Raw genomic sequence first — 27,996 nt, forward strand, 5'->3', positions numbered from 1 at the left:
TTGTCATTACAAATGATTAGAAATAGTTTACATACAGTATAGGAGGGGACCCATCTACCACTCAACTGTAGCACCTACCTGGGTGACATACATCAGCCAAAAAATGAGCATGTCAGAAAAACAACAGTAATAGGAATTCGTTTTTGCTCTGGCTCCATAAAATTATGAGCAGGGTATTTTATTCTGAATGCCACAATAACTGCATGTATCAGTTTTGCTGTAGTTTTGATTTTATTTGATGAAAAAAACATTTAAAAAACAGCTTGGGATATTTCCATTTGTTTATTCAAGAGTTATTATAACCATATGATATGGCTAGCACACATAAAACATAATAAATGCCTTCTTAAAATTCTTTTCCATATACAGTACATCTGCATAGTAAAAAGCACAGGTTTTTCAAGATCTCTTGATGGAACTTAGACAAAAACCACAGATAGTCTGGCTGACAAATAAAAGCTCATAAAGTGCCCTTAGCAATCTAATGGCGTGGGATAAAAACAGTGCAGAAAGGTTTTTGGTTTTCCAGGATGGCAGTTTTTACAGCTTGAAACTTAGGGAACCCACTTGATCTCACAGTTAGAACACCAAAAGCAGAAGCTATGTCCTTTCAACTGACACATTATATTAAATGCAAGGGTTATTTTGTGCTAAATCGCACTAAGACATGGTACCTTTTGGTGCAACTGCTGAGAATTAACTGCTTTTTTGAGAGAGATCAAAACTATGGAAAAAAAGGCAGAAAAGAAAAAACGTACAAAGATGGAACTGTACTGAATGATTTCCATATGTTATTTTCTTGCATTGAGCAGAGCAGAACTCGTGACACAAGCGTCAAAGTATCTCGAGTGATACTTCAAGGCCTTTCTAGATAAATTGCATTACACTGTGTCAAATGGTAAAAATGGTGAAAAATGGCACAGAATTAAAATAATGTTTAGTGTTCCTTGATTTTACACTGTAGATGTGATATATTCCTGGTCAATAAGAAGTGGGCTCCAACTTGTTTTCAGGCCATTAGAGCAGTATGGAATATCTGAGGCTTACTCTGTTATACTGTAAATTAGCCTTATTAAATGTAACAAAAGTAAAAATGTTTGAACTTCCGCCGATAAATTGTCATCATTCTACGTTGTCCATCATTGTCTTCACCTGCTTCGTGTCATTATTTTACACTTTGCACATTTAAACTGGACACACTTTCACGCTACAAAACCTTGTGAAAGTCCAGGCACACAATATAAAAAATAACAGTAACATCTTTAATACTGATTTTCATCACAATTTGTACTGAACGGTAGGGGAGGGAGAGGGGAGCAAGGACAGGGTTTGACTTACAATAAAAAAAGTTTTGTTTTATAAAACACTGAATCAGCTTCTGAATTATAATTGCTAACAAAAATAAAGGAATATAGTACCATACGCGGGTTAACAGTGATCGCAGGGCTGAGGCATAGTGGCAGGTGAGGAGATGGAGGTTCGCTGTTGTACCACTGCGAGGTCCTCTGGTCAGGTGTGCGTCTGAGGTCGGCTCCAGGTCAGAGTCAGCAACACAGGGTAGTGGAGATTCTCATCATACGACTGTGACGTCTCACTCTTCATCTGAAAAACGATGGCCAAATGAGGAGGACAGAGACACAGTCAGGAGCCCAATGCCGTAAACTTCCCTACTCAGAAGTAGATATTAAAATACACTTTACAAATCAGCAGCACAGAAATTCATAAATATATACTGTACACACAGTATTTATATTGTAATATAACACGTACTGAACACTTCCATAGTTATACAGTACATTCATGTCCGTCTGCACTTTTCAAAAAGGCGAGACAAACCTGCTCTGCTTCAGAACTTGCTTTACAATTAAAGGAAACACAAATACGGTACACGTGCAATTTAAAGCCGTGATTTTTCAAAGTCTGTCCGCTGCTGTTGTAACAGTGTAACAGTGGCAGCCCACTCTGTCATGCAAGCTTTAAGAGCATTTATGCGTCCAAAGACAAAGTATAGATGTCAGTGGCTTAGCTACATAATGCCCGCAATCTGAGGAGCCCAGTCTCAGGCTCAGAGCTTCCTGGACCCCCATTGTCTCCCCAGTGCCATCGACAGCAGAAGGGCCAACCAGTCTTCTCCCTGTTGGCGGAAATATGCACAACGACCTGTCTAATGAAATGAAGACAGACAGCCCTGGGCCCACAGGCTGGGAAACAGCTGCTGGGCTGAGGGACACATACTGCTTCTTGGTCTCTTACTGTCTCCCTGATGACTGCCAGAACCCTACCTGACGGCTGCCTGCCGGGGTCTCTCCCCATTCTGCAACTAAGAGCACCGCAAAGCCAGTGGCTAATGGGACCAAACTGAGTGTCGCAACACGGGGCCGCAGTGCTGGAGTGGCTGGTCAAGGGACAAACAGTACAGGGTGGGGGGGTGTTCTAGGATACACAAAGTCTGCGGAATAACAGCGTTTCACTTGGCTAGACTGGCTGCACTTCCTGGTGTAAGAAAGACCGCAAAAAATAGATTTGACATTTTTCCCAAGAGCTGTGTTGTAATTTTCAGAAATTTCATACATTTCTTTGTATGTACAAATACAAGTTCAAAGAAAACCTAAGAAAATAAATAAACTAATATACAACACACAGTCTCAAGTTTACAAGTATTATAAAGTTCAGATTCTACAATCCTTCATCCGTTTCAACCAGCAGTTCAAATATACAGCTTAAATAACACTGTCCTTAATATCGACTGAACATTTCTCCATTTTGTAGTAAAAGTTATACTTAAATTGTTTCATAAATAAAATGCACTCTAAAAATTGCTTTATTTTAAGGAAATTTACAGTACATACATGTACATACAGTATCCATGTACATTTAGTGCATTAGTTCATACACCACATGTATTTGTTTGCAATGTGCAGGAAACTGCCAAATGCCATTCTGGGACCTCTACAGTGTCCCAGCCTGCTCCTGTAATGCAGCCTGCATGCCCTCCATAGAGCAGCTCTGGCCCTCACCATCACTGAGTGGCTACAGAGAGTTCACGCTGGGGATGTTTTTATGTCAGTCCATAAATGAGATCTTTAAAAGGCTGGTTCAAGTCTCAGGGGTCCTTACCTTTATGAGCCATTCAGAAAAGGCTGAGCAGGAGGAGGGCAGGAGTGGAGACTTGACTGGCAATTGCAAAAGCAATCTGGCAGTCTAACCCCCTTTTTTACTGTGTTCAGGGTAGACACCACAGACTTCTTGTCTCTGCCATAGGCAGGGCCACTAAAACAAGGACTGCTATCTTCCAAAACATTCCCCTTGTAGGGGCTGCAGAAATACAGGGGTCGCACACCTAAATACCTTCAAAGAGTCTACTTCATATGCCCGTTTTCTTTTTTTCATATTCTGCATTTTATTTAGAACTTAATCGGTCCCTGAAGTCATTGAAAGTTGCAAAATACTCCAAATGTTCTTTTCCTTCTAGTATCCTGCTGTTTTCCTCGATGGGTGCCACGGCGCAGGAATGAGATGATCTAGCAAAAAACCCAGCTGCCTCGCCTCCTACCAGCCAGACCCCAGAAGTACCATTTCTCTCTGATCAAGTCATTTTGGCTTGGTATTTTAAGGGCTTGGGGGTGGATTTGAAGTTGGCATCTTTAAGCAATAAACTAAGAGAACTAAGACACAACAAAACGTGTGGAAAGAAGCCATACTGCTCATGTTTACACAAGTAAGTGAGCACATCATTTGAAATCGGATTAGACAAATAAGACTCCTGTGATATCAACACGCAACAAAAGCATACCAGAGGAATATTCTAAATAATAACAATAATAGTATTTTTTTTAACCTTAACCATAACAGAAAATAAAGTGTAATCATGTTCTACATGTACATGGATCATGCATTTGACCTAAAACAACAAATATACAAATTAATACTTAAAACAAAACCTGTCACGCACACAACTCAATGTAATATTCATTTGAAAAGGTAATAAAAGTTTATGTATCATCAACACATTACAGTCGCCCAGTCATTTAATTTTGATCGGCTTTCAGTAAGCTGATCACAGCAAAGACTGGGGTCAAGAATTAAACAATTAATAAGAACAACTAACATTACCTCAGTTCATGCAATTAACAGAGGAATGCTGAGAGACAGCACTGATACCAGCATAATATCACAGCTCTTCTGTTACCACCATTGCACACAGGATACCGGCTTATAGACCGCAAGGGCTGAGCTCTGAGGTTTGCAGTCCTGATTCAAGTAAGATAACCAGCATGATTTTCAAGTAAAATCCCCTTTCTTTTAAACGAAAAGATAAATAGACTCCCTCCACCCCTCGATATGTGTTATCTCCTTCCACACCACTCCATGTGCAGGCAGTATTTGAACCCTCGACCTGATTATCTGGAGGCCAGTTGCCCAACACTAAGCCAAGAGAAACCCAGCGGCCTATTCCAGGCAGGGACACATTTACATTAAAAATTCACCCCATGCTTAGGAAAGGAAAAATTCAGAGCTAGCAGAGGTGAAAAGTTTAACAAGCAAAGCTGTTCCTCCTGATCACTCGCTGCTAATCGGCTTCATGGGTGGCTGGTTAAATCTGTATTATTTTTAATCGCAGCGCTGCCAAGATGGAAGTCATTTATTTTATTGCCACTCTCTTTTTCTTTGCAAAAAAAACAGCTCAAGAAGGGGGAACAAGAGCTACAGTAGGGTGAACGTCCCTGAAGAGGACAGATGCTGAGAAAGACAGACAGAAAGAGCAGGAGGGGTTCAGCAGGAGGCTGCAGAAGATGATCGACACAAGGGGTTAATGCACGGGGGCAAAATTAAAATTCATGAATCTCTTCACAACCATTTGTGTAACAAGATTAAGATGGGACGGCAGAAAATAGCTGCATTATCAGGCTTCTTACAGTTCTCCAGCTGGTTACGCTCTATTCCAAAACAGTGGGGATAAGAGGATAACATGCAGCCTTGAAAAAACGTGGCATCTCCCTGCTTGTCGAGAAGGGCTCATCCGAAAAAGAATAGGGAACGCTGGGCCTGCAGGAACAAACAAGGGGAGGAGCGCCAAGCCACAGGGAAGTCAGGGCTGAGAGCCTGCCAAGACATCCACACAGCCCAGGCTCGGTATCTACCCGGCAGAGAGCACAAACAAATTCAGTCCTTTCAGACAGCTTGAATTACAAACCTTTCAGATCCCAATATTTGTTTCTTTGTATTCAGGACATTTTAATCTAAGGGGGAAAAAAAGTATGCCTGCATAATGGTATCTTGATTACAGCAAATATCACTGCTATAAATATTTTGAAATTGTTGCATTATTACTTCTGCCTTTTCATAGAATTGCCCTGTAAAAGCTAAATCTTGTTTGCCTTTCACTCAAACTTAACTGAAAGGAAATGACACTAATTCTTTCTCAATCTGTTGATTTTTTCCTGAACAAATTGTGCATTTTATTCCACCACAGGGCAACGGTAGAAGTACAGAGCACTAAAGACCCAACTGCGTCATGAACAGCAGCACTTGGGTATTCCTATTGATAACGTTCATCACAAAGGTGTGGCTTTACTTTTGTATCACTGTGTGTTAAAGGAGCTACAGTAAATTAATAAAAAAGGTTCATCAGCTCAGTATAATTAGTATGTAAGAAACATTAATAATTGAAGAAGACATGTAGCTTAACACTTGCAGTTTATTCAAGATTTACTGTATTTCAATGAATTTACAGAGAGTTACATCCATCTGAATTACAGATTCTGATACAGTGATAATATAAGCACTACAAAGCAAGCGACTGGGCGTCCTGTCTAAGATGTATATTGCTTATGAAGAGAGATACACAACATTTTACCAGCCAAACAACTCACAAACTATTGGGGCACAACACCTTGGTGTGTGAATGTTAATCAGAAGATAACACTGGATACCCACTTTAAGATAGTTTCATAGTCATGAAACAATTCTACCTAATTCTACCTAATGTGAGAGTGTGTGAGTGCTGCATAAGGAGGATAAGACTCTGATTCTCCTGTTTTCTGTACCCATCCCTTCTGTAATTTTAGACTTCAACAAATTACAGGTAAGAAAAGGTACTTTACTCAGGTTTCCCTTCCTCACAATTCAGAAAACATCATTATCTGAAAAGGCAGTGTACCACAGTAGGTGGTCTGTCCTGAACAAAGACCCCACAAGCCTTCAGGTGCATCTCTGTGGGGGGGTTGGGGGTAGGGTGTCCTAAGACTGGTCAAGAGAGGTGTACTGTTCACAAAACTGCTGCCCCCATCAGCCCGATAGCCGATTGTTATGTATCAATCGAAATGTGAATGTTGTACTGCTCAGCAGTGAACACTGTTTATGCCAGGGATAACTGAAAGAAAGAATCTCCAGTTTTATTCTGCATGCTGCCTGCTATTTGGTATACAGTCCAAGGACAAAATGTCTGTCTTAGGATAGACACGGACAAAAAAAAATAAAAAAAGCAACTGCAAAGGAGATGAGGGACCAGGAAAAGGAAGACAATGAAACAGCGAATGCTAATGAAGTCAACCACCCAGAGTGTTAACAGAAAGAACAAAGTGTCCCTGACTCCCCTGTGTGTTGGCCCTGTGCAGAAGGTGGAACTCTAGTGCACACCTGGGGATCTGGGTGCTAATTCGTATGAAATCCTACCCAACCTGCTAATCCTAGCACTAATGTACATTAAGAGCCACTTATTGTAAAGTGTCACTAAATTTCCATATTGAGCCAGGTATCAGGTGTCATTTCTTTGTGCTCCTAATACCTAGGAAGCAAGTGCTGAGCAACGGCTGCCCTGCACACTGGGCAGCACTCATGCATCAGAAATCAAATCATCCATTAGCACTGCTAAAGCCTGTCCATGGCATACCTGTGTGAAGGTGCAGAGAGGATGCAGAGCCCATGCTCTGTTGGCAATGATACCTCACTGCGTCTGAGTGAGATAGCCTGTGACATGCCACACTCGTGAAGGTGCAGTGTGCCTGTGGCACTCACGACAGCCTTCAATGTGGAGGTCAATTACTCTAAGGTCATGGGACAATGACAGCTTCACTCCAGCTTTTCATGATCACTGCCATATGCCCTATCACACTGTCAAAGGGACTTCACGTCAAATTGCTTGATAACATGTTTTTCAGGAGACTTGTCTGCATCGGAACAACCTATCAAGTTGCCCTATTACTTTTCTGTGCACCTGAAGCCGACAGAGCTTGTCAATTGGACTGCACGTGATACCAATCCTATATGAGAAAAGACATCTGATCAGCTATTTAGTAGGTAAAACATGCCATATCAACATGTACACGATCATCATGTTCATCAATTTAACATTCCATTTCTCAGTATATTGGAATATTCAATATTCCAGTTTGGAAGCCTGTCTCACAGAACTATGATATACGCACTGACACTGTACTGTATTTCATATGCAATTATTTATTGGGGAATATATGCCTGTAAATTAGCAAGCATAACTAATATATTTGTACAATATGTTGCTGCCACATTAAATAAGGAACAAGTCATGATGCATTAAATGGGAAATAGTGTGCAAGAACAGTACAGTTACTACATAATTAAAAATACATTGCATTTACTCGTTTTTAGTCAGTGAACGAAAATAATGTGCATTTACCACCAATTTGTTTCAACCACTGCCACAGACAGGACTAACGGATACATCTTCGGTAAAGGGGGAAGCAAGTAGAAGGTCTCACGCTTAATCTTCAATAACGCCTCAGAAGGACCTTCAGCCATATATGCCAGAAGACACGATTCACTTTGTGTCTGTGTGCATGAAAAGGGCAGTGTTGCGGCAAACCTCTTTTGCTGATTAGAAGCAGAGCTTTATTTATCCAGGTACATACAGACAGTGCAATCTTAGAACTTCTAATACCCAACTACACAGTTCCAACAGTCTGATACCGTGGCCTAAGTGACATAAGTAATCTTGTCTAGGGCATTTTTACTTACAACAGCATTGCCTTCTGTGCTCAGAAGGGGCTGCTTGGGAAGCACTTTGGAAAGTAAGTGACTTCAGATGCTTCCCGCTTCCAGTCCTGAAGAACTGGACTTTTTCTTTGTGGCTTCTTACACCAGAAAGTCAAAGACCTATGCTTTTCGAAAGGTCATTGAACACAGGGCATTGATTTTTTTTAAAAAATAAAATCACATGACATACACACAAAATGCTATAGAAGGCAGTTAATACAAATTCACCACAATTGTCGCAGTTAACACTAGTAGGAAACTAGTATTTCTCAGGTCATATTCAAAGTCTACTGCATTATGTATTTAATAAGTAAAGCTTATAGGTAAGAGGGTAAATGGCGAGATCACTTAACTACTGGAACAGTGCTGACCTCTAGAGTCAAAGCTGGCCACTGGACATAGAGCTGACCACTGTACATAGAGCTGAATATATGAACACATATCTAACCACAGTGCACATAGCTAATCAAAGGTGACTACCGGACACAAAGCTGAATTAGCCAATGGAGTAGAGTACTATGCACTTTAGTAGATGATAATCTGTGCAGCAGAAGGCAAAGCTGTGTGAACAGGATGGGACCTGCAGAATGGTTTTAGACAGCTTGTGATTCAGGTGCTCCAGCAGAATAAAAAGCCCTCCTCCTTCAGCACTGCTTTGTCTGATTAAGGTGTTTATGCATCACAGCTATAGCACCAGTGCAACAGCAATTACTGAGATATGCTTGCAAATAAAATAAAAAACTACAATGAAGATAATAACGGTTTTTATTATTATTTGTAGTAACACAGAATGGATAACTAAAGATCTCTTAAAAAAATGCCTTTTAGTCAGAAACTTATCGTTCAGATAATATCAATTTATCAGGTGAGGAGGCAAGAATGTTCGGTGTAAAATGTTCAAAAACGTTGAAAAACTAAAAACTTTAAAAGTATTTTCTTTCACTGAAAGACCTGACTCAACCTCACCGATAACCTGATTCTGATAAACAATAATCAAAGAGGTTTAAACCTGACAATTAAAAAAAAAGATTAAAGACATTTTTTGACATTTCAAAGTGGCTCAGGGTATATTTTTCTTTATAAAGCCATCCACCCCCCCCGTCCATTTTCTAACCCCTTCATCCAGTTCAGGGTCACTGAGGAGCTGAAGCCTATCTTGGCAAACCATGGGCACGAGGCAGGATGGGATGCCAGTCCATCACAGGGCACAGTATAGAAGTTCAGGTGGGTAGCTGCGTTAGCATGCTTAGGCTGCAAAGGAACAAGTAATAGGTTTATTCCATGCTGAAAAAAAGAAGAAAGAGAACACATTTCAGCCGTGGAGCCTTCTTCAGGTGTCTTCTTTTCAACTTTTTTTCAGCATGGAATAAAGCTATTACTTGTTTCTTTACAGTATAGAAGTGTCATCAGGTTTGTTACTTGAATATTCTTGCTGGTAATATGATACAAAAGGGAGACTTGAGGCCAGCTGTGCATTCACATACAGTCTGCCTCCGATCCTGCAATTGCTGTCCTTGGGTCACATGAAAATGGTGGCCTAAATTTAGACATATTTGAAAAAAGCTGGTCTAGGGCCTTTCTAAAATTTAATAAAATGGGTCTGAGAAAAGGACTTTAGTATTGAGAGACCCAGTGAACCCTCTGCTTTCAAGGAAATAAAAATGTTCAAAATTAGATGAGGCTATTCAGCCCATACAGCCTATGTGGCATTTACTAGTTAATTGATCCCAGTATCTCATCCAGGTATTATTTGAAAGAATCCAGGATATTGGGTTCAACAACATGGCTTATTTCCAGCTCCTATAGCCTGATGCTGCTACTGGCTGCCAGACATACAGGCACCTAACACACAACCAGTTTGAGCTCTGAAACATCTGAAGGTTAGGAACAGCATAGAAACTTTGAAATGAAACTGTATAGAAAGCAATTCAAGTTATCATAGGCTTCTAAGGAGGTTCTGCAGTGGTCGTAAAGGAACATTTAAAGTGTTAAAAAATTAAAAGGATCTTTTGTTATAACTGTTTTATAACATAACCTCAAACATGAAAATAAATAAATTGATGTAGGAATGGTAGTCACTTAAGAGAAATTTGTTGTTCACACTATTTTTCCCATCACTGGAACTAATCAGAATATGTGGAAATGAAAATTAAAAGCTAAGTTTAACAACAAAATGATAGACCTGAAGAATCATAGAAAAGGCTTTCTTATCACTGACTTGCATGGGTGAATAAATAACACCGTTGTGCAGATTTACTGCGGTTATTTTTTGGCGTGAAACACTTCAAAATATTTACATTATGATTATGCTGAGTATAGTCTGCTATTCGTGACTGCTCAGCAAGCACCAACAGTTTGAAAGGTACTCCCCCATGCACGAGAAGGATAGCCTCTGATAACAATGAGATTCGTCTTCAGTGAATGTCAACACAGACAGTGGACTCAGGCTTTACAAAGTGCTATTAGTAGCTGCCAGTAGGGGAGCTGCACTTTTGCATTGAAAGAACACAACTTCATTTGTTTCTCCAAACAGATATTGACTGCTGATTGTGTTAGGAAGAGCCTCCCTGTGAGGCACAGTGTGGAGAGAAGGAACCACGCTGACAAAACCTGATGTCTCAGTTGGCTGGATTCTTCTCCGGCCCTATGGCTCCTGCACACATACCGCCATGTTTGTTTGCTTCCTTGCACCATCTGTGGTATCAAAGTCTAGTGAGCTCTGAACTACTTGCCTTCGAGCCAACACATCTTAAATAAGCGCCTCTTTCTATAGAATCCATCTGACTGCGTTCTGCTGCAGAGGATTTTAAATGAAGTCTAGAGACTTCAGGAAGAGAGCTCCAACATCGTTTTGGAAGGCTTGCCTAAAAACTAAATTAGAAAATGTCATCGGAAAACGCAGTCCAAAAAGTTCCGTTTACATCATCGCTGGTCCCACCACAGATGCCAAAGTGACTCAGAAACTAAACCTCTTTCCCACAGATTCACACTTTGCAGCGCAGCCTCAAGCTGCCATAAGAAACTGTTTTGCCTCCTCTGTCAGTTGTGTAAAGTGTGCACCAAAAAGGAAAGGGCAGAAAATCAAAAGAAAATTTCCTTAAGCTTTTTAATAAATTTGAAATCACTTTTAAAGGTTTGAGAAGCAGGCAACGTCCTGCTGACAGAACAATTTCCCCCTTACCTGCCCTTCTGAATACTGACAGCCTAGCGCTGGTTAATGACTGCTTTCAAGCCTGCTGCTCTTCCTTCTCCTGCCTCCGTGAAGCTGGGAGCAGCTTGTATCTGCTGTTAAACAGCTGGAAACATCTGTTCTCTGCTGCTTTTAGGTGGTCATTTATGCAGCTGTTTTGAGCAAGAGCACTAAAGAAAAAATAACTAAAATGATTGGGCTGTTTGTTTTCCTCCAGCAGTAATATTTAAGGATGCCTGATAAGCCCGATTAGGTTTTTTTTATTTTCATTGTATGCTTTTGATTACTCGGCCTGATAGCTTTTAATCTCACCCGGTTTCTGAAATAAGAAAAACTGTCGACTTTGGAATCTACAGTAACATCTATATTGTTTCATATTTTATAGAAATACATATAATATTGTTTTTGATTATTACATCTATGTGAGGTGTAACACCTTTATTTAATCAAAAATATATCCTCCTAGGCCAGACTTTAGTAGTCCAATGCATTTCTTTAAAAAATACAGTTTCTCTTATAGAATTGTTATTAAATAAAAAATAAAAATCAACAAAAAACACACGTCTGGATAATGAAATTGGCTGCTTACCTGTTGAAATTTTAGGCTTGCATTTGCTGCGCTCAGAATTCTAAGAATCTTTAATTTATAGATGTGGATGTGGAGAACAAACACAATACACATATGCTTATGTTTACATACAGTATGTACGAATGCACACATACTGTATATGTCATTCTATAAAATGGTGTATACTGTATATATGAAAAACTGTACAGACAGAAATAATAAATATAAGAATATGTTAAGTGTGTGATGGCAATTCTCGGACCTCTGTATGTATATACTGTATGCTGTATATACACATGAAGTTCTTACATGAAAAACCTTGTGAGTGAGGAGAGAAATACAAGCAAGAAACTGCCACTTTAATAATCCGTTCACAAGACAGGGAGATTAGGAGAGGAATTAATCCACTCTGTGGCATAATTAATAAGCAGCAGAAATACCTGCTCGGATGGAGTGGGCTCAGGGAACGCTGTAATCGGACAGTTAAAGTGCCTGTCAGGAGGCCCCTGATCCTTCCCTGACTGGGAGCGGATTGAGGCTGTGTTATCTGGCGGAGGCAGTGCACTAACCTTTGAATGAAGGTTCCAAATGTGCTCGTCGTAATTTTCATATCTGCAAATGGAGAAGCCGGCTCTTTCGGCCAGGCTGCAGAACTCGCCGAGCGTGCCGCCTCGCCGCGGAGCCAACACAATGGCGCTCCCCTGCAGCGAGAGGAGAGAGGGGCTGAGAACGGCGTACAGCCTGCTGGGGACCGCATTCCTGCAGCCTTTCTCACACAGCACAAAATCGACACCTACATGTTTGTGCACTCGATGTAGCATCTATAGTCCTACACTTCTGTGATATGAAATGGCAAGTACTTGTTGTACACCAGCATTGTTATGCTATAAAACACCATTTTTAATTAACTGAGTAATTTCACATTAGTAAGCCAAAATATGCAATTCTGTTTCACTTTACATATACAAAGGATGCTGTGTATATTTTACATTTTTTTTTATTTCTTTTCACTTTAAACAAATTGTATTATTTTGTCCCCAACAGTCTTTCATTATAGACAATTTGGTGAACAAAATACGGCCCTTCATCTTAAAGGGAGCATCTTGCTTTATGGTGTTTCATGCCTTAAGAGATGACTCAGACTCAATGCAATTTTAATGGAAAACATACAGGATGCTTTTAACATTTTAAACACTTCAGAATAACCCAGCGTCATGTTTTCCCCTTAAAAAATTGGCTGTATATTTTTCATTGCTTAACTGCATTGAATTGTATGTGAGGACAGTATTTGACTGATCTGTTGATATACAGTAGTTTCAAAATAAATGTATCACCTTTAACTGCAATAAATTCATAAACCAGAAACATGACAAACATTATCATGAAGCTAAATAAATATTTGTAATCAACAGAGCTGATCAACAGGAAGTCTGCAGTATGAAGTCACAGGATAGTAGCATGTGTGGCCACTACTGTAAGAAATACTAGCTGTACATCTTCGATGCATGGTTTGCACTAGGCTGAAGATGTTGTTTTGTGGGATTTGTTCCTTTTCTTCTTGTGTAGAGCCTGAACGAGCAGGTGCCTCCGAGTCCTAGATGACATACCTACTCTACACACACTAGAGGCAGCAGTATAGAGGAGTGGACAGGGCTGTGGACCATAATATTGTGGGACCTGCCATTGATGTCATAAGCAAAGTATTCAGTCATACTGCTTCAGTAAATTACCCAGCTGTATAAATATAAATCTAACATGCTTTGGTAAAAATCATCAGACAACTTAATTAATAATTTATCAACTCAGCTCATCTCAAAATCTTTGATGTCTTTAATGTTTGTCAAGAAGGGCATCCACTGACTACATGTTACATTCTTATTTCGGAAGAAAGTCAATTTATGACTATCTTCTGAATGCTTCGGTATGCTATCAGCTGAAATTTTATCACGCAGGGATGAGTGTACAGGAAAGTCATAAAGTGGGATCCCAAGACATGGTCAATTTAGCATTGTGCAATCAGGTCAATTACTACAAGTGGAGTTCTGTGGTGACTAGACACTGCTGCCCAGACCATCAGGTTTGGCGATCTCCATCAGTCTCGTCAAGGAGACCTTATTGGTGATCTCCCTGATTACTGATGGGCTGTGGTTGGTGGTAGCATTGCCGGGCTGACTGTGAACCCCCCCGAAGGGTGAGAACAGTGACTAATATGAGATGACTTATATTAGCCTCCAACATGTTGATGGGATGAAGCTGATGTTCTCTTGATAAGTAGGGTGTTTTTGTTCATTTTTTGTATTCTTGCTTGATTTTCACCCGGCTTGACATTTCACAAACTTAATCACCTCGTTTCTTGTGTCTAATCAACTCTTTTCATCAAGGGGTGAGTATTTTGGTCAGTACATAAGCGTGTTCAATTAATCAAAATGGCACCAAAATCATTTACACAATATCCTAATTCGGTACTTTTCTCTTGTAAAAATGTATACCCTATAATAGAGAAATGTTTCTTTTGATGTTCAGTAGAGATGCTACAGTAAGTGTTTTATCCGGGCAGCAGAAGTACAATCATTCACACCAAAGCGAGAGCCTCACAGAGAAATACACAAAACTACAGCTATATAATTCACAGATGCTAGTCTGACATTCATTATTCCTAAAATTAGTGTACAGTGTAACAGAAAAACAAAATTATTACAGATTTATTTACTGTCTCATTGCCTTAAGAGGCGCAAAATAAGAAAATAACATGTAAACTTAAAGTTAAAGAAAGCTTTGAGATTATTTCTAACTGAACTTGTTGGTAATAAGTTTTGGAAACTGCATAAGAACGCTCCAAGTGTTATTTACTAGATCCTACAAACTCCACCCAGAAGGCCCAACAGTACAGAATCAGACCCAGGATCCAAGACCTGTGAGGCAGAAGAGGTAACCATGATGCCTCTTCATGGCTGTGTGTTATTACGAGCTATGACCTTGTACAGTTTTCAGAAGCCTGAGTGGGGGTTCTCTGTTGGTTTGCTCAGGCAGGTGTATGTCCGAGATGCGGTGTCTAACTGTACAATTGTTTGTGTGGGAGTGTTATTGTCTTGGCTTACAACAGAATTGATTCCTCTTCTTTGGAATCCCAGCGATCACCTCTGCGGACTGATGGCACTTGCAAAGTGCAATTCTAACCAGAAATATATACTACTGCATGCCTTTTGCCTCTCTAATGCTAAAAACACACACAGGGTTTTAGCATGTGAGATGCATAGTAGTGATCTATTTGGTAAATCAGTCAGAGAACCTAATTACTCTGGCCCAACCCTGAAAGGCCACCTGTCTGCACCCCTACAGTTTCTCCTCATTCTAGGTCAGTGCCCTAAGAGTGGCCAGCCCAAGGTTTTTTCCAGGTATTATATTAGATAATAAACAAAAAGATTAAAGCTCACCTAATCCAATCAATACATGGAAACACATCCACACTTTATAGATAAACCAATGCATCCAGTCATGCAGTAAGAGGATTAGAAATAGGTTCAAAGTTTCTTTGGAATCATTTGGCTTTAAATATTATTTTATACCTTGATCATCTTATTGTTTTAATTAAATGGAAAATGGAAAAACAACAACAACCATGCACATGCAGACTGCTTCAACAACAAAAACATCAACTATGCCAATGCAGACGGTCTTATCATTTAATAATGTATTTATTTATTGAAGAAACCAAGTGATTCAGCTGTTCTTCACATATGAAAATGTAATTTTGCTCTGAAAGGTTTGTTACACACAAGTGTATAAAAGTAAATAATAAGAAAACCTAGGCAGAACAGCTGATTGTTTTGGAAGGTGGTAAGTCATTCATTACAGATAAGAGGTGTGTGCACTGATTCTGTTTTGTAATAAAGGATGATCTTTTCTAACAGCACAAAAGCTGTACTTTGCTCTCCCTTACAACACGCAGCAAGGAAGCAGCAAGACCGCTCACCTGACACCTGTCAGTGCTGTCAAACAGGTTTGTGGACAAAGGGAAAGGGTATGAGAAGATCTGCCTGTGGGATTCTGATCATACTGTATAAAGAGCTTGGGGGAATTCTGAGTACCTGAAGGTCAGGCATGTAGTCCACCCACAAGTCATACTTCACAGGTTGATCAAACACAAGGTAACTGAGACAGTCCAGCAGTGCTGTCCAGCCCTGGTCCTAGGGGAACACTCATGTCTGCAAGTTTTCATTCCAAGTCAGTTCTTAATGAGCTACACCAGCTTGTTACTGACATGTCTAGACCAAGGCAACAGTTCTTTAAGCTATTCAGGTGCTGTTGTTTCGTTTTGGTCCTGCAATGACCTGAACCTTTTTAGTCTTGAACAGAACAACTAAGTGGGGACCTATAACATTTTTTAAATCTTCAAAAGCCTGATAACGTCATTCCAGCAGATTCCTTCAGAATGTGCAATGAAACACAAAGGACAAAAGTGGAGACTATGCTAAAGAGAATTTGAACCAAGAATAGTAAGCACTTCTTTGGTTAGAAGACTGTGGGAGTTTGTAACACGCTACATACTCAATCATGTCCCCCACGACATACGTCAATCCATTCATGCTGTTGAAGCCCTGGCTTCTTTTAAGAAATTACAGGAGGAGATCCTTGAGTCAATTAGCTACAACTTAAAATTGGTTTCCTCTCATTTACAACTATTATTATTTTCCTACAAGTACCTTAGTCTAACTGGTTTGTACATGAATAAGACAGTGAGCAAAGTATGTTTAAGTAACAATTAAATTATTATAACCTCAATTGTCAGTGAAAAGAACAGTATAAAGTCATGATATTATATTTCTGAGTTATGAAAAACATGAGCTGTTCTCATACAGTACAAAACAGAAAATATACTGTATACTTTAAAAGCTAACAAAGGCCATGATTTCTATTAAAAGGATAAACATAGCATTGTCATAGCTTTCATTTTATAGCATTTATTCCTGTAATTCATTTCTTGAATAAAATCTTAGGCTGTTTCACTTTACTTGGCCTTTTTCCCTCCTGACTAGTGGGACAGACGGTGCTGTAACTATCTGGAAGTGAGAAAGGGGAAATGAGGGGAAAAAAAAGAATTTTGAAAGAAGTGCTTAGATCAGGAAGGTTACTGCTGAGTGGATTACAAATGACAGAGGCCAACACAGCAAACCTTGAATGTATTCATTTTTTAATATAAAGACATTTTTATCAAAGCGAATACTTGAAAACCCAGGAGATAAACAGTAATCTCATACTATCTTTGAAGCTTTTTCATTTACTTTGCTTCACACGCCGTGGGTCTTATCAGAAGGCCAAATATAAGAAGTTCCCTAGTTTATGATTAGGAAAGCATCAGATAGATTAGAAGACTCAATTCGAGTTGGACATAATAAGTATTAAAGTATTACATGACATTAATCCTGCCATTCCATTACTGTCTCAATCATTGTATGCGGACTAATTATTCTGAGGCCAGTGCTTTAGAGAAAATTGAAACACACTTACATTCGGTTTGAGTAATCTCTTTATTGCATCAACGAGGCTGGCTCTGTACTGGTCCAGAAAGAGGCTGACATTGAGAGGGGAAGAGGAGAAGCCAGATTAAAATGCATTCCATTGATAGGGGCTAAAGATAAGCAGAAGGCTATTTATTTTCATTTGTTTACAAATAAAACCACAAAGAGAAGAAAAACAATTTGCATGAGTTAGAGTATTTTTTTCCTTATCGTTCGTTCCCTTTCCTTCCACAACTGCACACACACACACATCCTGCTGCCCTGCCATCTACAGGAGGGCACGCAGAACAGCAGCCACTGAAACCAGCAGCTGCTGCGAGAGGAATTACAAAAAATCAACACCATTTGAAAAGAACTGCCATTCACTCCAAAAATGAATCATGGAATACAAGGACATAAATGTAATTTTGACTAATCTGAAAAAAAAAATCTGATCTGAAGAATTCCTGATCAAATTTTAGATTATGGTTGGAAAAATACCCTTATCAATGGATCATAAAACAACTGTTAATACATTTATTAAGTATTATAAATGGAAAAAATACCCCATGCAAATAACCCTAGTATTAAGGTTAGGTGTATTGTTCAGGCTATAGAAACATTAGGGATTTGTTACAGATAAGGAATTAATCTACAGCAGTGACTGGTTATGATCTCATTTATGTCACTCTATTCATACTTTACGTGTATGTATGTGTATTCCATTTATAAAATACCAAATTTAAAACCTTTCTTGCTCATATGCGTCCGTCTTTCTCAATTGCACGGCTTGAAAGTCAGCTTAGCAGTTATATCAAGAATCAGGGAATGTTTAAAATGTATTCTGTGGTCCTGACTTCTGAATATGTTATTATTTGCGTCATCTGATTGGGATCTAAATAGGGGTGAGTGGCCCCAAGGGCTCATCGGAGATATGGGATGAATGTTAGAACAATATTGCCTGGTGTAAAAAGGTGAAGTTTGAAAGGGAAGCACTGCAAGGATGTGCACCAACTACCCAATCACACTCCATATGACTGCAGTGAGTGGCACACTGGTGTGACAGTTACAGTAGCACGGACAGTCCAGAGTGCAGTCCTGTCCATACAACTGAAATAGTGGACCATGTTCTATGAAGGACTGGCATCGTATCTAGAGTGCAGTCCTGTCTTGTACATTTTGTTTCCAGCATAGCCTCTGGGATGTTGCAACTTTTATTAGGATTGGATTTCAAATAATTCATGGATAACTGCATCCAAATAAAGCAATCCTATCCATGATTCTGTAACAACACATTTTCTTTTATTTTAATTTGTATCTTGCAATTTTACCTATGACAAATAAAAGTTCAAACCCTTATGTTTAATTTCATCCCGAAATTTCAAATTCAGCAGCCATCTCCTCACAAAACCAGCAGCGTTGTGCTTCTGGAGACTAAATTCCAAAGCTACTCTCTGAAACAGTCGTTCTTTCCGTGTCGAAAGGGTTTAAAAGCTCGACAAAAGAGAGAATGCCAACAGTAAAATTGTAATTCTAGGTTGAGAAGCACTCAGTCCTCTACAGAGCGCAAGTCGATGAGGAAATGAACAGGGTAAATATCATTGAAAGACATTACCTCTCACTTCATTGCACCCCATAAGCTACTGAAAATATACTTTGCATTAGCAATCAGATAAAACAACAAAATGGGCTCTATTTAATTCTAGTAATGCCAACACAAGCCCATTACATCCTACTGACGTGCGCTGGTGGTGTTACTCAAATTAAAATTGAAGTGCGTGGTGCACTCTTAATATTCCAATATTATAATAAATTAGTTCACAAGTAATTTCATTAAATGAAACAATACAAGCAGATCCAGATAATCCAAATCTCTACATACCTTCTGTGGAATCAGGGGAAAGTTTCCAGTCACATTAGTCAATGACCTTCCATATGCAAATGGTCTCAATGAGGAAATATCAGCAATAAATCCCTCTTTCCTTTTCTTCAATTTCATGAGAAGTTAACCTGATACATCTAGTATGTCAGAGTAGCTGAATTTGTAATGCAATTATTTTGAATAGTCTACAGTAACATAGGAAAGTTGCACAAGCCATTAATGTGCATATATCAGGAGTAATTTTACCTACTACATCCTAGAAGCGATATGCATTCTTTATTTTAAAATAATGATTATTATACAAGGCAAGTGATGTATGAATGGCCAATTGGATAGCAAGCAATTTTAACTCAAGACCTAGTAATTATACTTCTCAGCTTTGAGCACAGAGTACTGGACAGGAACGGATGGGCTGAGAGACTATTTTTCACTTGCATGACGCACACAGAACGTAACTCCTCCATAGCTTACACATAATCTATGCTACTTTGAAGGACCATGTTTAAAGCTAAAGGATACCCATAATTTCAAAGAAGCTAGCCAACGTCTCTGTTGCCATTTAGAAGGCCTCTCTCTTATTAGCTGCTGCTTTTAACTCTTCTATTTTATTACTAACATGGTCACACTGAAAAAGCTGGAAGTAAGGGTCAGATCGATACAGTCCTTCTTGTTCTGAAAGATTTGTTTAAAAGACCAGCTTGACTTGACCTAAATCAGAGTCACTTGATTATCTTCATTATGACCAGAGTGCAAAAGGCAGAGGGTTACATGGAGATGTGTCACTAAAGAGGTCTATTAAGAATCCGGTGTAGTCATCTGTGCAAGGCAATGGGCTCTGCCAGTCCTTATGAGTGATGTGAAGGGAAATAGGTACTGACATCTGAACACCCCTGTGGCAAGGAGTGTTGCAGAGAACCATGATGCTGAATTATTCTCTGCAGAATATGTTTAATTCAAACCAATGCCTTTACTTGTAAACAGGTCTTTACCAGATCCAATTAATTCAATCAAGTTGGACAGGGAAAGAGCTGCTGAGGTAGAATAGATTAGGGCACTAGGTAAAATACATCACGTTTCTCTGACCCCCACACAATGAAGGAAGAAAAAACACCTGCCAGGCCATGACAGTGCATGTTACAAAACTGCTGTATCGCAGTCCCACTCATATAATGCCTCTCCAGTGCAATTTCCTAAATTACACATTCATTGAGTTATTACAGTTCATATAAACTGCTGTGACAGTGCAAGTGACGTATTGATTCCAGAGAATCTGGTCAATGTGACACACTACCCAGTTCGCATCCATAGAGCAGCATGAGAAGCTGCTCCCAGTATCTTTAACATAATTATAGCAATGTCGTCTCCATTAGTATCGTGGGCAGACACGTCAATCTAATTATATTACTACTGAACGTGTAATAAGGGTTTGTACAGCACAGAGGCCTCGGGCATTGTTGTGCATTGCTGTGGTATCTCTGCAGAAATAACGGTGTGGAAAAAAAAGCTCAGATCAGGAAATCTTTGTTTGACATGCATGAACTGTTGCTCCTGTCATATTTGGAAGCTAAGTTGACTTGTCCTGAAACTGTAAGATATTAATATTACAACCACACTCTTTCTCTTGACATGGTATATGCGGCGGTAGCATTCTATAATCTTGAAATAATAATAGTGCACTCTATGTTTAACTATGTTTGAAATCTTTTCCTTTGTGGTTGTTGTGAATGTATACCAGTGACAAAAAGTTAAGTAACCCATGAGTCCTACATTTCAATGTTTTTTTCCACAAAAGGACTATTTAAGACAACTAACAATGTAGATGGCAATAATAACATGAAGAAGTGTAGGTTTGAGAAATGGTTTAAAAATGTTGACATCAAAGTTGTGATAAACATTTTACATTGCAATGACGTTTGAATAAATGACTCCCTAATCAATCCTGATCAATACATGGTGAAAAGAAAAGCATTTTAAAAGCTAAGGATAATTTCAAGTCTTTTGCAAAAACACTTGTACAATTTGTCTTTAGTTTTTGCCATTGTTTTTCAAAAGAACATTTGAATTCATGGGACCTTTAATTGCCTTTGAAGAATCAGCAGAACATTTGGGGGTGAAGTTCTCCTCTGCCACCATTTTCATTTGTTTGAAAAAACTGCTTCCACTCACGTAAAATACGACGTGGAGAGCAAACTCCGAAGATAAATTTGGAAATGACCCCTTTAAATATTTTAAGGTCATAACTCTCCAAACACAAAAGCCGTTTCTTTTTTCCCTTCCTTAATAGGCTCCTGTTTGGAAAGTGGAAGGTCACATTTTAACAATGGCGTTTCAACCAAAAAAGGTTGCAGTCTGTGACTCTTCCTGCAGCACACTTGCTGTTCTACAGTGTCTCTGCACTTCGATTTCCTCCACTCCCTGGTCTCAACTCCACCTTGCCACCCCTGTTAGAAAAACCACACCTCCACATGTAAAAAGAAAACCGGCAAGTGGTTTTTCTCCCCGAGCCCCATTTTTATGTGTCTCCTTTTCTTTTTTTTTTTGATGGTAGTACCATTTTATGAATACTGACTGACACGCGTGGCATGGTGAGCAATCATGAATGTTTGAGAGAGTCGGGAACACTGCGAATGCCTGCTGAGAGGTTTGTAGCAGGGAGCATCACAGAGAACTCTTAAGCGATGTAAGTGATAAACCTGTGAGAACAAAATACAAAAAAAACTCAGAGGGGAAAAAAGGAACCTCCAACGACTTGCCAATCAACCACCTAACCCCAACACGAAAATTTCAGTGTCGGTACTTTGAAATGAAAGGCTCTGCACCCCCTCTGGCGAAGTGTTCCTATTACCGAACCAAAAACAATACACAAGCACATCCTTCAGGGTGGTTAAGAGACTGCCTGTGTCATGCTGGTCTGGGAAAACAGGCTACTTAAGCCTTTATAAATAGCCAGGGTAGTGCATTACAAAAGTATATTAACGAAAACCTTCTTATGGAGTCTCCCCTCTGTTATCCTTCAAGTACAAAATAGGATGACATGGTGAGAATATCAACAATATGGTGGCAGTGGTGGAGGGGGGGGGTGTAGGGAACCAATCTACTGTAAGTTATTCCACAATTTGTCTGAAGAGCAATATTTGACTCTAATTTTCTTGGCAGTACCTTGCCTCACCCGTATAATCTGGAGAGCATCCATATGTGAGGCTCATCTAAGCTACGGAGAAGCCCAGTGTCTCCCAATCTAATGGCTGCTGCTCTGACCTGACTTTCATACTTAATCTGGTCTAATCCGGCCCGCATTAACTTCATCTGTGCAATGAAACCTGAAGTATCCATTCTAATATTGGGTGAGGAAGGCATTTACTAAATTACTTGCCGAAATCATATGGTGTTGCTTAGCTGCTTATTTTAATCAGATGATTCATGTTATTGACGATTAGTGAGTAATACCTTCTTTTTTGTATGTGTCTCCATGGTTTGTTTGATTGTTTCGCTGTGATTTTTTTTTCCACAGTACTAATTCTTCTTTCTCCCCAATTGATGAAATGCTTTTTATCAAATGAAATGATTTCTAAAAATAAGCTCCCCCTGCCCCTCCAAGCTCCGGTGAAGGACAAAAGCAGGGTCTCCTTTATATTGAGTAAATAAACAATTAGATAAACGGTGCTCCCAGCTTATTGTGGATAACAACTGAGCGCCTGCGAGTTTGTGCGCACGTGTATTCATCAGAAGAGATGGCTGGGACCATCTGCAGATCAAGTGATTGAGTGAGTAGATTGGAGACTAAGAGCTCTGTGCTTCACCGGTGATGCACAGTTGCAGTGACGGTCCTCACTTTGGCTGACTCCAGATTCCTAGCCAAGGAAACCCAGAAGAGCACTGTGGGGAAAGGACAGTGCTTTCCTTCAGTCTGATTAAGAAACTCCAGTGTGGCCTTCCAGGGACACAGACAAAGGGGTTTAACAGAATGCCCCCACATGGGCAGCTTAGACGACCTGACCAGACATGCCAAAAGTGATATTAGCCAAGCAGACTTAGCTATATTGGAATTCAAGGTTTAAAATTAGAAAGATACTTAAGTAATGAAACTGAGCCAAATGGTTCCTTTGTGTGAGTTGTTTCAAGAGTTTCAACTATTTTATTTCATCTAGCCTACCTGTTTGGATGCAGAACTTTTTTTAATTTTTTTTTTAATTACTTGCTATTTAGTACCATGGAAAATGAAGTGTGCTTCCTTAAAAATGTAAATAAGTAAAAAATAATTAAAACGGCCCTGCTATTGCTCCTGTTTTCCTAAGCAAAAGGATTATAGAGACCTGTGAATTTTAAAAATGTAATTGTTTAATGCACATGTCCACAATACTGGCTTTATCAGACAGAAGGTGAGCAGATAAAGTGATTGTTAGGTATTATTCCAGTGCACCACAGTTGGTACACAAAAATGATCTTTAGCTCTCAAAAAGCTCTATGCAACTGTTAGCTCTATGCAACTGTTCTCCCATAGTTAGTGAGGAATTCAGAGAATACTCAATAGCAGTAGAAAAATCTAACATACGTATTCCTCCCATTTAATAAACAGTAAATACAGTGTCAAATTCACTTATCCAATTAACCCTGAAGACTGCTACTATGGCTGTCCATTACAGTATATAAAATGCAAAATATATCAATATGCAAATTTTGTTATTCTTACTTTTCATTAATTCTTACTTTACTTTTAATATGGGCCACGTATGGCCAGAATACATTCCACTAAAAATGAGCTGTCCTCCTCTGGATTTGTTTGTCCGGAGCCTTGAACACAACTACTGTATATAAAAAAAAGTTCAAAAGAAAAAAGCATTATTCAGTCAGAAACATCAAATGTAGTTCTGCTCCGTGCCCCCTGCGTGACATTGAGTGCAAATTTAAACAGGAACCGGCTCGTCTGCCTCCACACTGTATTTTTTAGCAATATCATGTTGAGGCAATAAGAACAACAGTTCCTGAAAGCAGGTTAAAACTGTCTCACTGTTGAACAGAGGGATAACAGGAATAACAGACAGTTTAATAATGCAGACTGACCATATGGTAGCTGAGTGAACATTTTTTAACTGTAAACTTAGGGAACCTTACTAATTACTCCATAAGCCTTATTAAATCATTTTCAGGGATTAAGCATCTGTTACATGCTTGTTATTCATAACATTATTAATCTCCATTTTTCTTTCTGTGTCTCCTCTCAGACACCAACCTAAACTCAGATAGTTTGTCGTTTCTGTGTTGGCATGACCCTTATAAAAATTCATGCTGCATTTCTACCATGGGTTTTCAAAATTGTGCTGTGGATTCCTACAGCTTCCAAATACTTCCGCCCTAGGAATACAGTACCATCATAAATGTTTCTAAGCAAAGTTTAGTGTAATGTACAATTGTTTCTGTGGTCTGCTCTGGTCAAAGCACAGTGGAGTCATTTTAAAACTTGGTAAAAAATTTAGCTAAAAATATAGCAAAACTATGGTAAAAGCGCAAACAATGATACGTTTATAAAGGTATACTTTCACATGTGGTGCTCAAATCCCAGATCCGAGAATGAGTACCTCAGAAGGCAGGCACGCTCCTTTTGTGCCGCCACAGAATATGGCCCGAAAGTGGAGTGTTTCAATTGTGTAGGCAGGAACGTTTAGTTATTCCCACTTTAATACAAAGCGTGTACCTGGTTTTTTGTTGTTTTTCCCCCTCTGTGTAGTGTAAGTGCTCAATGCACTTAATACAACCTGAACCACTAAATGAAGTCTCTGCTGCCGTGTGCTGTCAGTCCCATGCAAACTGTCCCTACCGTGTGATTGCCTGAAAGACTATAATTAATAACAAGAGAAGTGTAGCTATTGACCTTTTCCAGGTAATCGTCAGCCCTACCGTTAATCACTGAGTGATCACTCTTCTCCTGGCAATTATCAGCTGCCTAGCACCAAGGACCGAAACAACACAGAATAAAACGCCATTGTGTGAATCACTGGATGAAATGTATTATGTGTACAAAATAAATCAAACCACAATATATTTTTTATGATTGAAATCTGCAATATTTTTTAAAAACTGATTTTTGCCATTGTTATTGTTATTATCATGTTTTTATTACTATTATTATTAAACATGGGAAATTTCAGATCTGAGCAGGGAGAAACTCAAGCTGAAATAGCAAGGGAAATAAAATGACTGACCTCTCACAGAATGTCAGGTCAAGTGAAGGTATTGTTCTGATTGGTTTTGCTCTTCCTGTGTTCATGCAAACATGGAGCTCTGATTGTCTGACGGTGACGGACACACAAACGCAATTGGAGGATGGCAAGGCCTTCATTTGCTATTGAAAGATGACCGTTACACTCTCTGCTTTGTTACAAAACGTTTAGAATAATGCCTAAATATTCTCCCTTTTTCCTTCAAAAATGATATTGTTGGGCTTCTGCTTAAGGTTCACTTGACTGGCCTGAACCTTTGCAAAGACTGTTAGTCCAATTGAACTTTTTTCAATGGGTTGAGTTGCAGACTAAAGTTTATTCCTCAGTTTCAGAACACAGAAAATCCATCAGTAGCACCCAACAAATCGTAACATGTTTGTGTTGGGAAGAATTTTTCAAGCCACAAAGAGTTGGAAAGCACAGCAATACTTAATTAAGTCACATTCTGAGTCCAGGGTTGCAAAGGACAGTACTCAAATATAATCACAAGCACGAGGTTCAAACTATAACATACAATTGTAATATAATTAGTCTTTACACTGTGGTCACCTGTATCTGGGGTATCACGGATAATCAAAGTATAGGCTACAGATTTCAGTCCACCACAACATACTCACACCATAACCTTTCTTGTTTCTTTCTGTCTATTACATACAAGCCAATATACAGTAATATATATATACACGGACCAATAGCTAGTTTCTCCAGCACAGTCATTATTGAAATTCAGGAAATAGAGAATATACCACTGCAGTCACATAGCAAGAACGAGGAAATTCTCTCAAAGAAAAAAAGAGACAAAACAAGTAATGAGCAAATAGGCAATGAAACGAATTCACATTAACACATATGTAGAAGCCCCAGGAGAGAAAAAAGTATAGGATTTAAAAAAAAATACTATTCCTCTATCAGTAGGGAGATCTATGATAAGAATTCAGCTAATTGAGCTGTTTGTGTTGCTACACTCGTTTTCCCTGTACTCTGCTCCTCACTGAGCCATAATTATTTGCAATTTGCCTAAGTCATCCATTTGCTGGTACGTGAAGCATGAAAAAGAGGCAATTTCAGAAAAATGGAAATGCCTCTCAAACTCAGCCTTGGGGAAATAATGTGGTAGAAGTTACTGTCTGATAGAAGACTATCTGATAACTGTCACATGGAGAGGAATATTAATTTGTCAGTGTTAAGGTGGCTTTGTTCCATCTTGTTGACACTGTGGAGCCATCAGGCAGCAATAAGACCTTGGCGTCCAGTGCCCTGGATTCTTTTCATTCTCATCTCATCTCCTCTCCATCAGACCTGTGTGTACCTACCAGTCAGCACAGATTACAATATCAAAATGGCCTTCCAGTGCCGAGACATCAGACTCATCGTCCCATCGCACCACGCTGGGAAGCAAACACAAAAAAGGAATTAGCCACAGTTCTTCCTTATTTAAAGAGGTGTGCATTCCTGCTATTATTACATTTAATATAACTGCTTAAATAAAAAGGACAGTTGTGCTGATTTGTGTAGCCTTTATTTTACCTGCAAACAATAAAAGACATTTTTAAATAGTAAAACATGCACCCTGTACTCCCCCTAAGTGAATATTTAAAATACAAGGGAATACTAGTGCTGAAAAGGCTCAGAGGATAGCCCTTCTAGTATGGTAACAGGTTTTAAACCTGATGATCACACCGTGAAATATGGTGCACTGCCAGAACAAGCTTTTTTTCTTAGCAGAGAAAACAACACTTGTCACCCTAGGTTTGATTTGAGCAGTATTGCCACGTGCATTTACTTATCAGAACATGGACACTAATCCACCCAGAATTTTCAGTACATTATAACATGAAGACCAGAAATGAAAGGAAGTCTTTCACTCCATTGAGCTAATCTGTTTTTTTTCTCTATAGTCCCACAACTAGAACTGGTTGTACTGAGAACATCCCTAGGTCTGAATCCTCTAAGAAACCCCTCTGGGAACTCTAACCAGCATGCCTTTGGGAGGTGTGAAGAAAGTGGGTCACCTGGCGATAACCCTTGTCAACACGGAGAGAACATGCAAACTCCACACAGACACTTACTACAAGCAGGAATGAAATCTAGGGCCCGGAGCTGTGAGGCTGAAGTTCTCAACCTCATGCCACTATGCAATACTGTGGGTTTTAAATTCTTCTTAGCAAGGAACTTAGAAGTCTGAAACTGAGGTAAAGCAGTCTTTTAATTCTCCATAAAAAGCCTCTGATAAATTTTGAGCATAAGTTTTCTCATTTTTATCTACTTTTATCAAGAAGATAAAAAATCACAGAACCTGTCAGGCATTTTACTTTTCTTCGCTAAAAAAAGTGTCAGTCTCAAAATAGTCTTATTTAATTAAAACCAATCATGTGGCAGTTTTTTTAACAAATGAAATAAATGGAACAGAGGGCTCTGTTCACAAGGTACTACTCTGATCTTGAAGCAAGCGGCCTTTTCAGTGGGACATGTGTAAGGTTTGAAACAGAAAGCACTTCACACATTTCGTAACCCGAGAGTTATTTACTGTACAACTTACATTATAATACTGGTTTTGTGCTTCTATAACAAGAAACCAGGAAACACAGCTCTGTACTAAGAGCTTCTGAATACGTAACCCTACATGA

General features: G+C 39.2%; 1 protein-coding gene across 1 annotated transcript in view; it reads right to left on the bottom strand.

Moving 5' to 3' along the window:
- Positions 1-263: 263 nt before the first annotated feature.
- camkmt (calmodulin-lysine N-methyltransferase) overlaps positions 264-27,996 on the bottom strand; it is a 129,349-nt gene continuing 101,616 nt past the window's right edge. The window contains exons 8-11 of the mRNA XM_015363320.2: positions 26,683-26,757; positions 17,280-17,343; positions 12,341-12,472; positions 264-1,602 (exon numbers count right to left, since the gene is read on the bottom strand). Coding sequence (XP_015218806.1) covers positions 1,510-1,602; positions 12,341-12,472; positions 17,280-17,343; positions 26,683-26,757 — 364 coding nt within the window. The 3' untranslated portion in view covers positions 264-1,509. The remainder of the gene's footprint in view (positions 1,603-12,340; positions 12,473-17,279; positions 17,344-26,682; positions 26,758-27,996) is intronic.

The sequence above is a fragment of the Lepisosteus oculatus genome, chromosome 17 (genome assembly GCF_040954835.1).
Source record: "Lepisosteus oculatus isolate fLepOcu1 chromosome 17, fLepOcu1.hap2, whole genome shotgun sequence".
Taxonomy (NCBI): domain Eukaryota; kingdom Metazoa; phylum Chordata; class Actinopteri; order Semionotiformes; family Lepisosteidae; genus Lepisosteus; species Lepisosteus oculatus.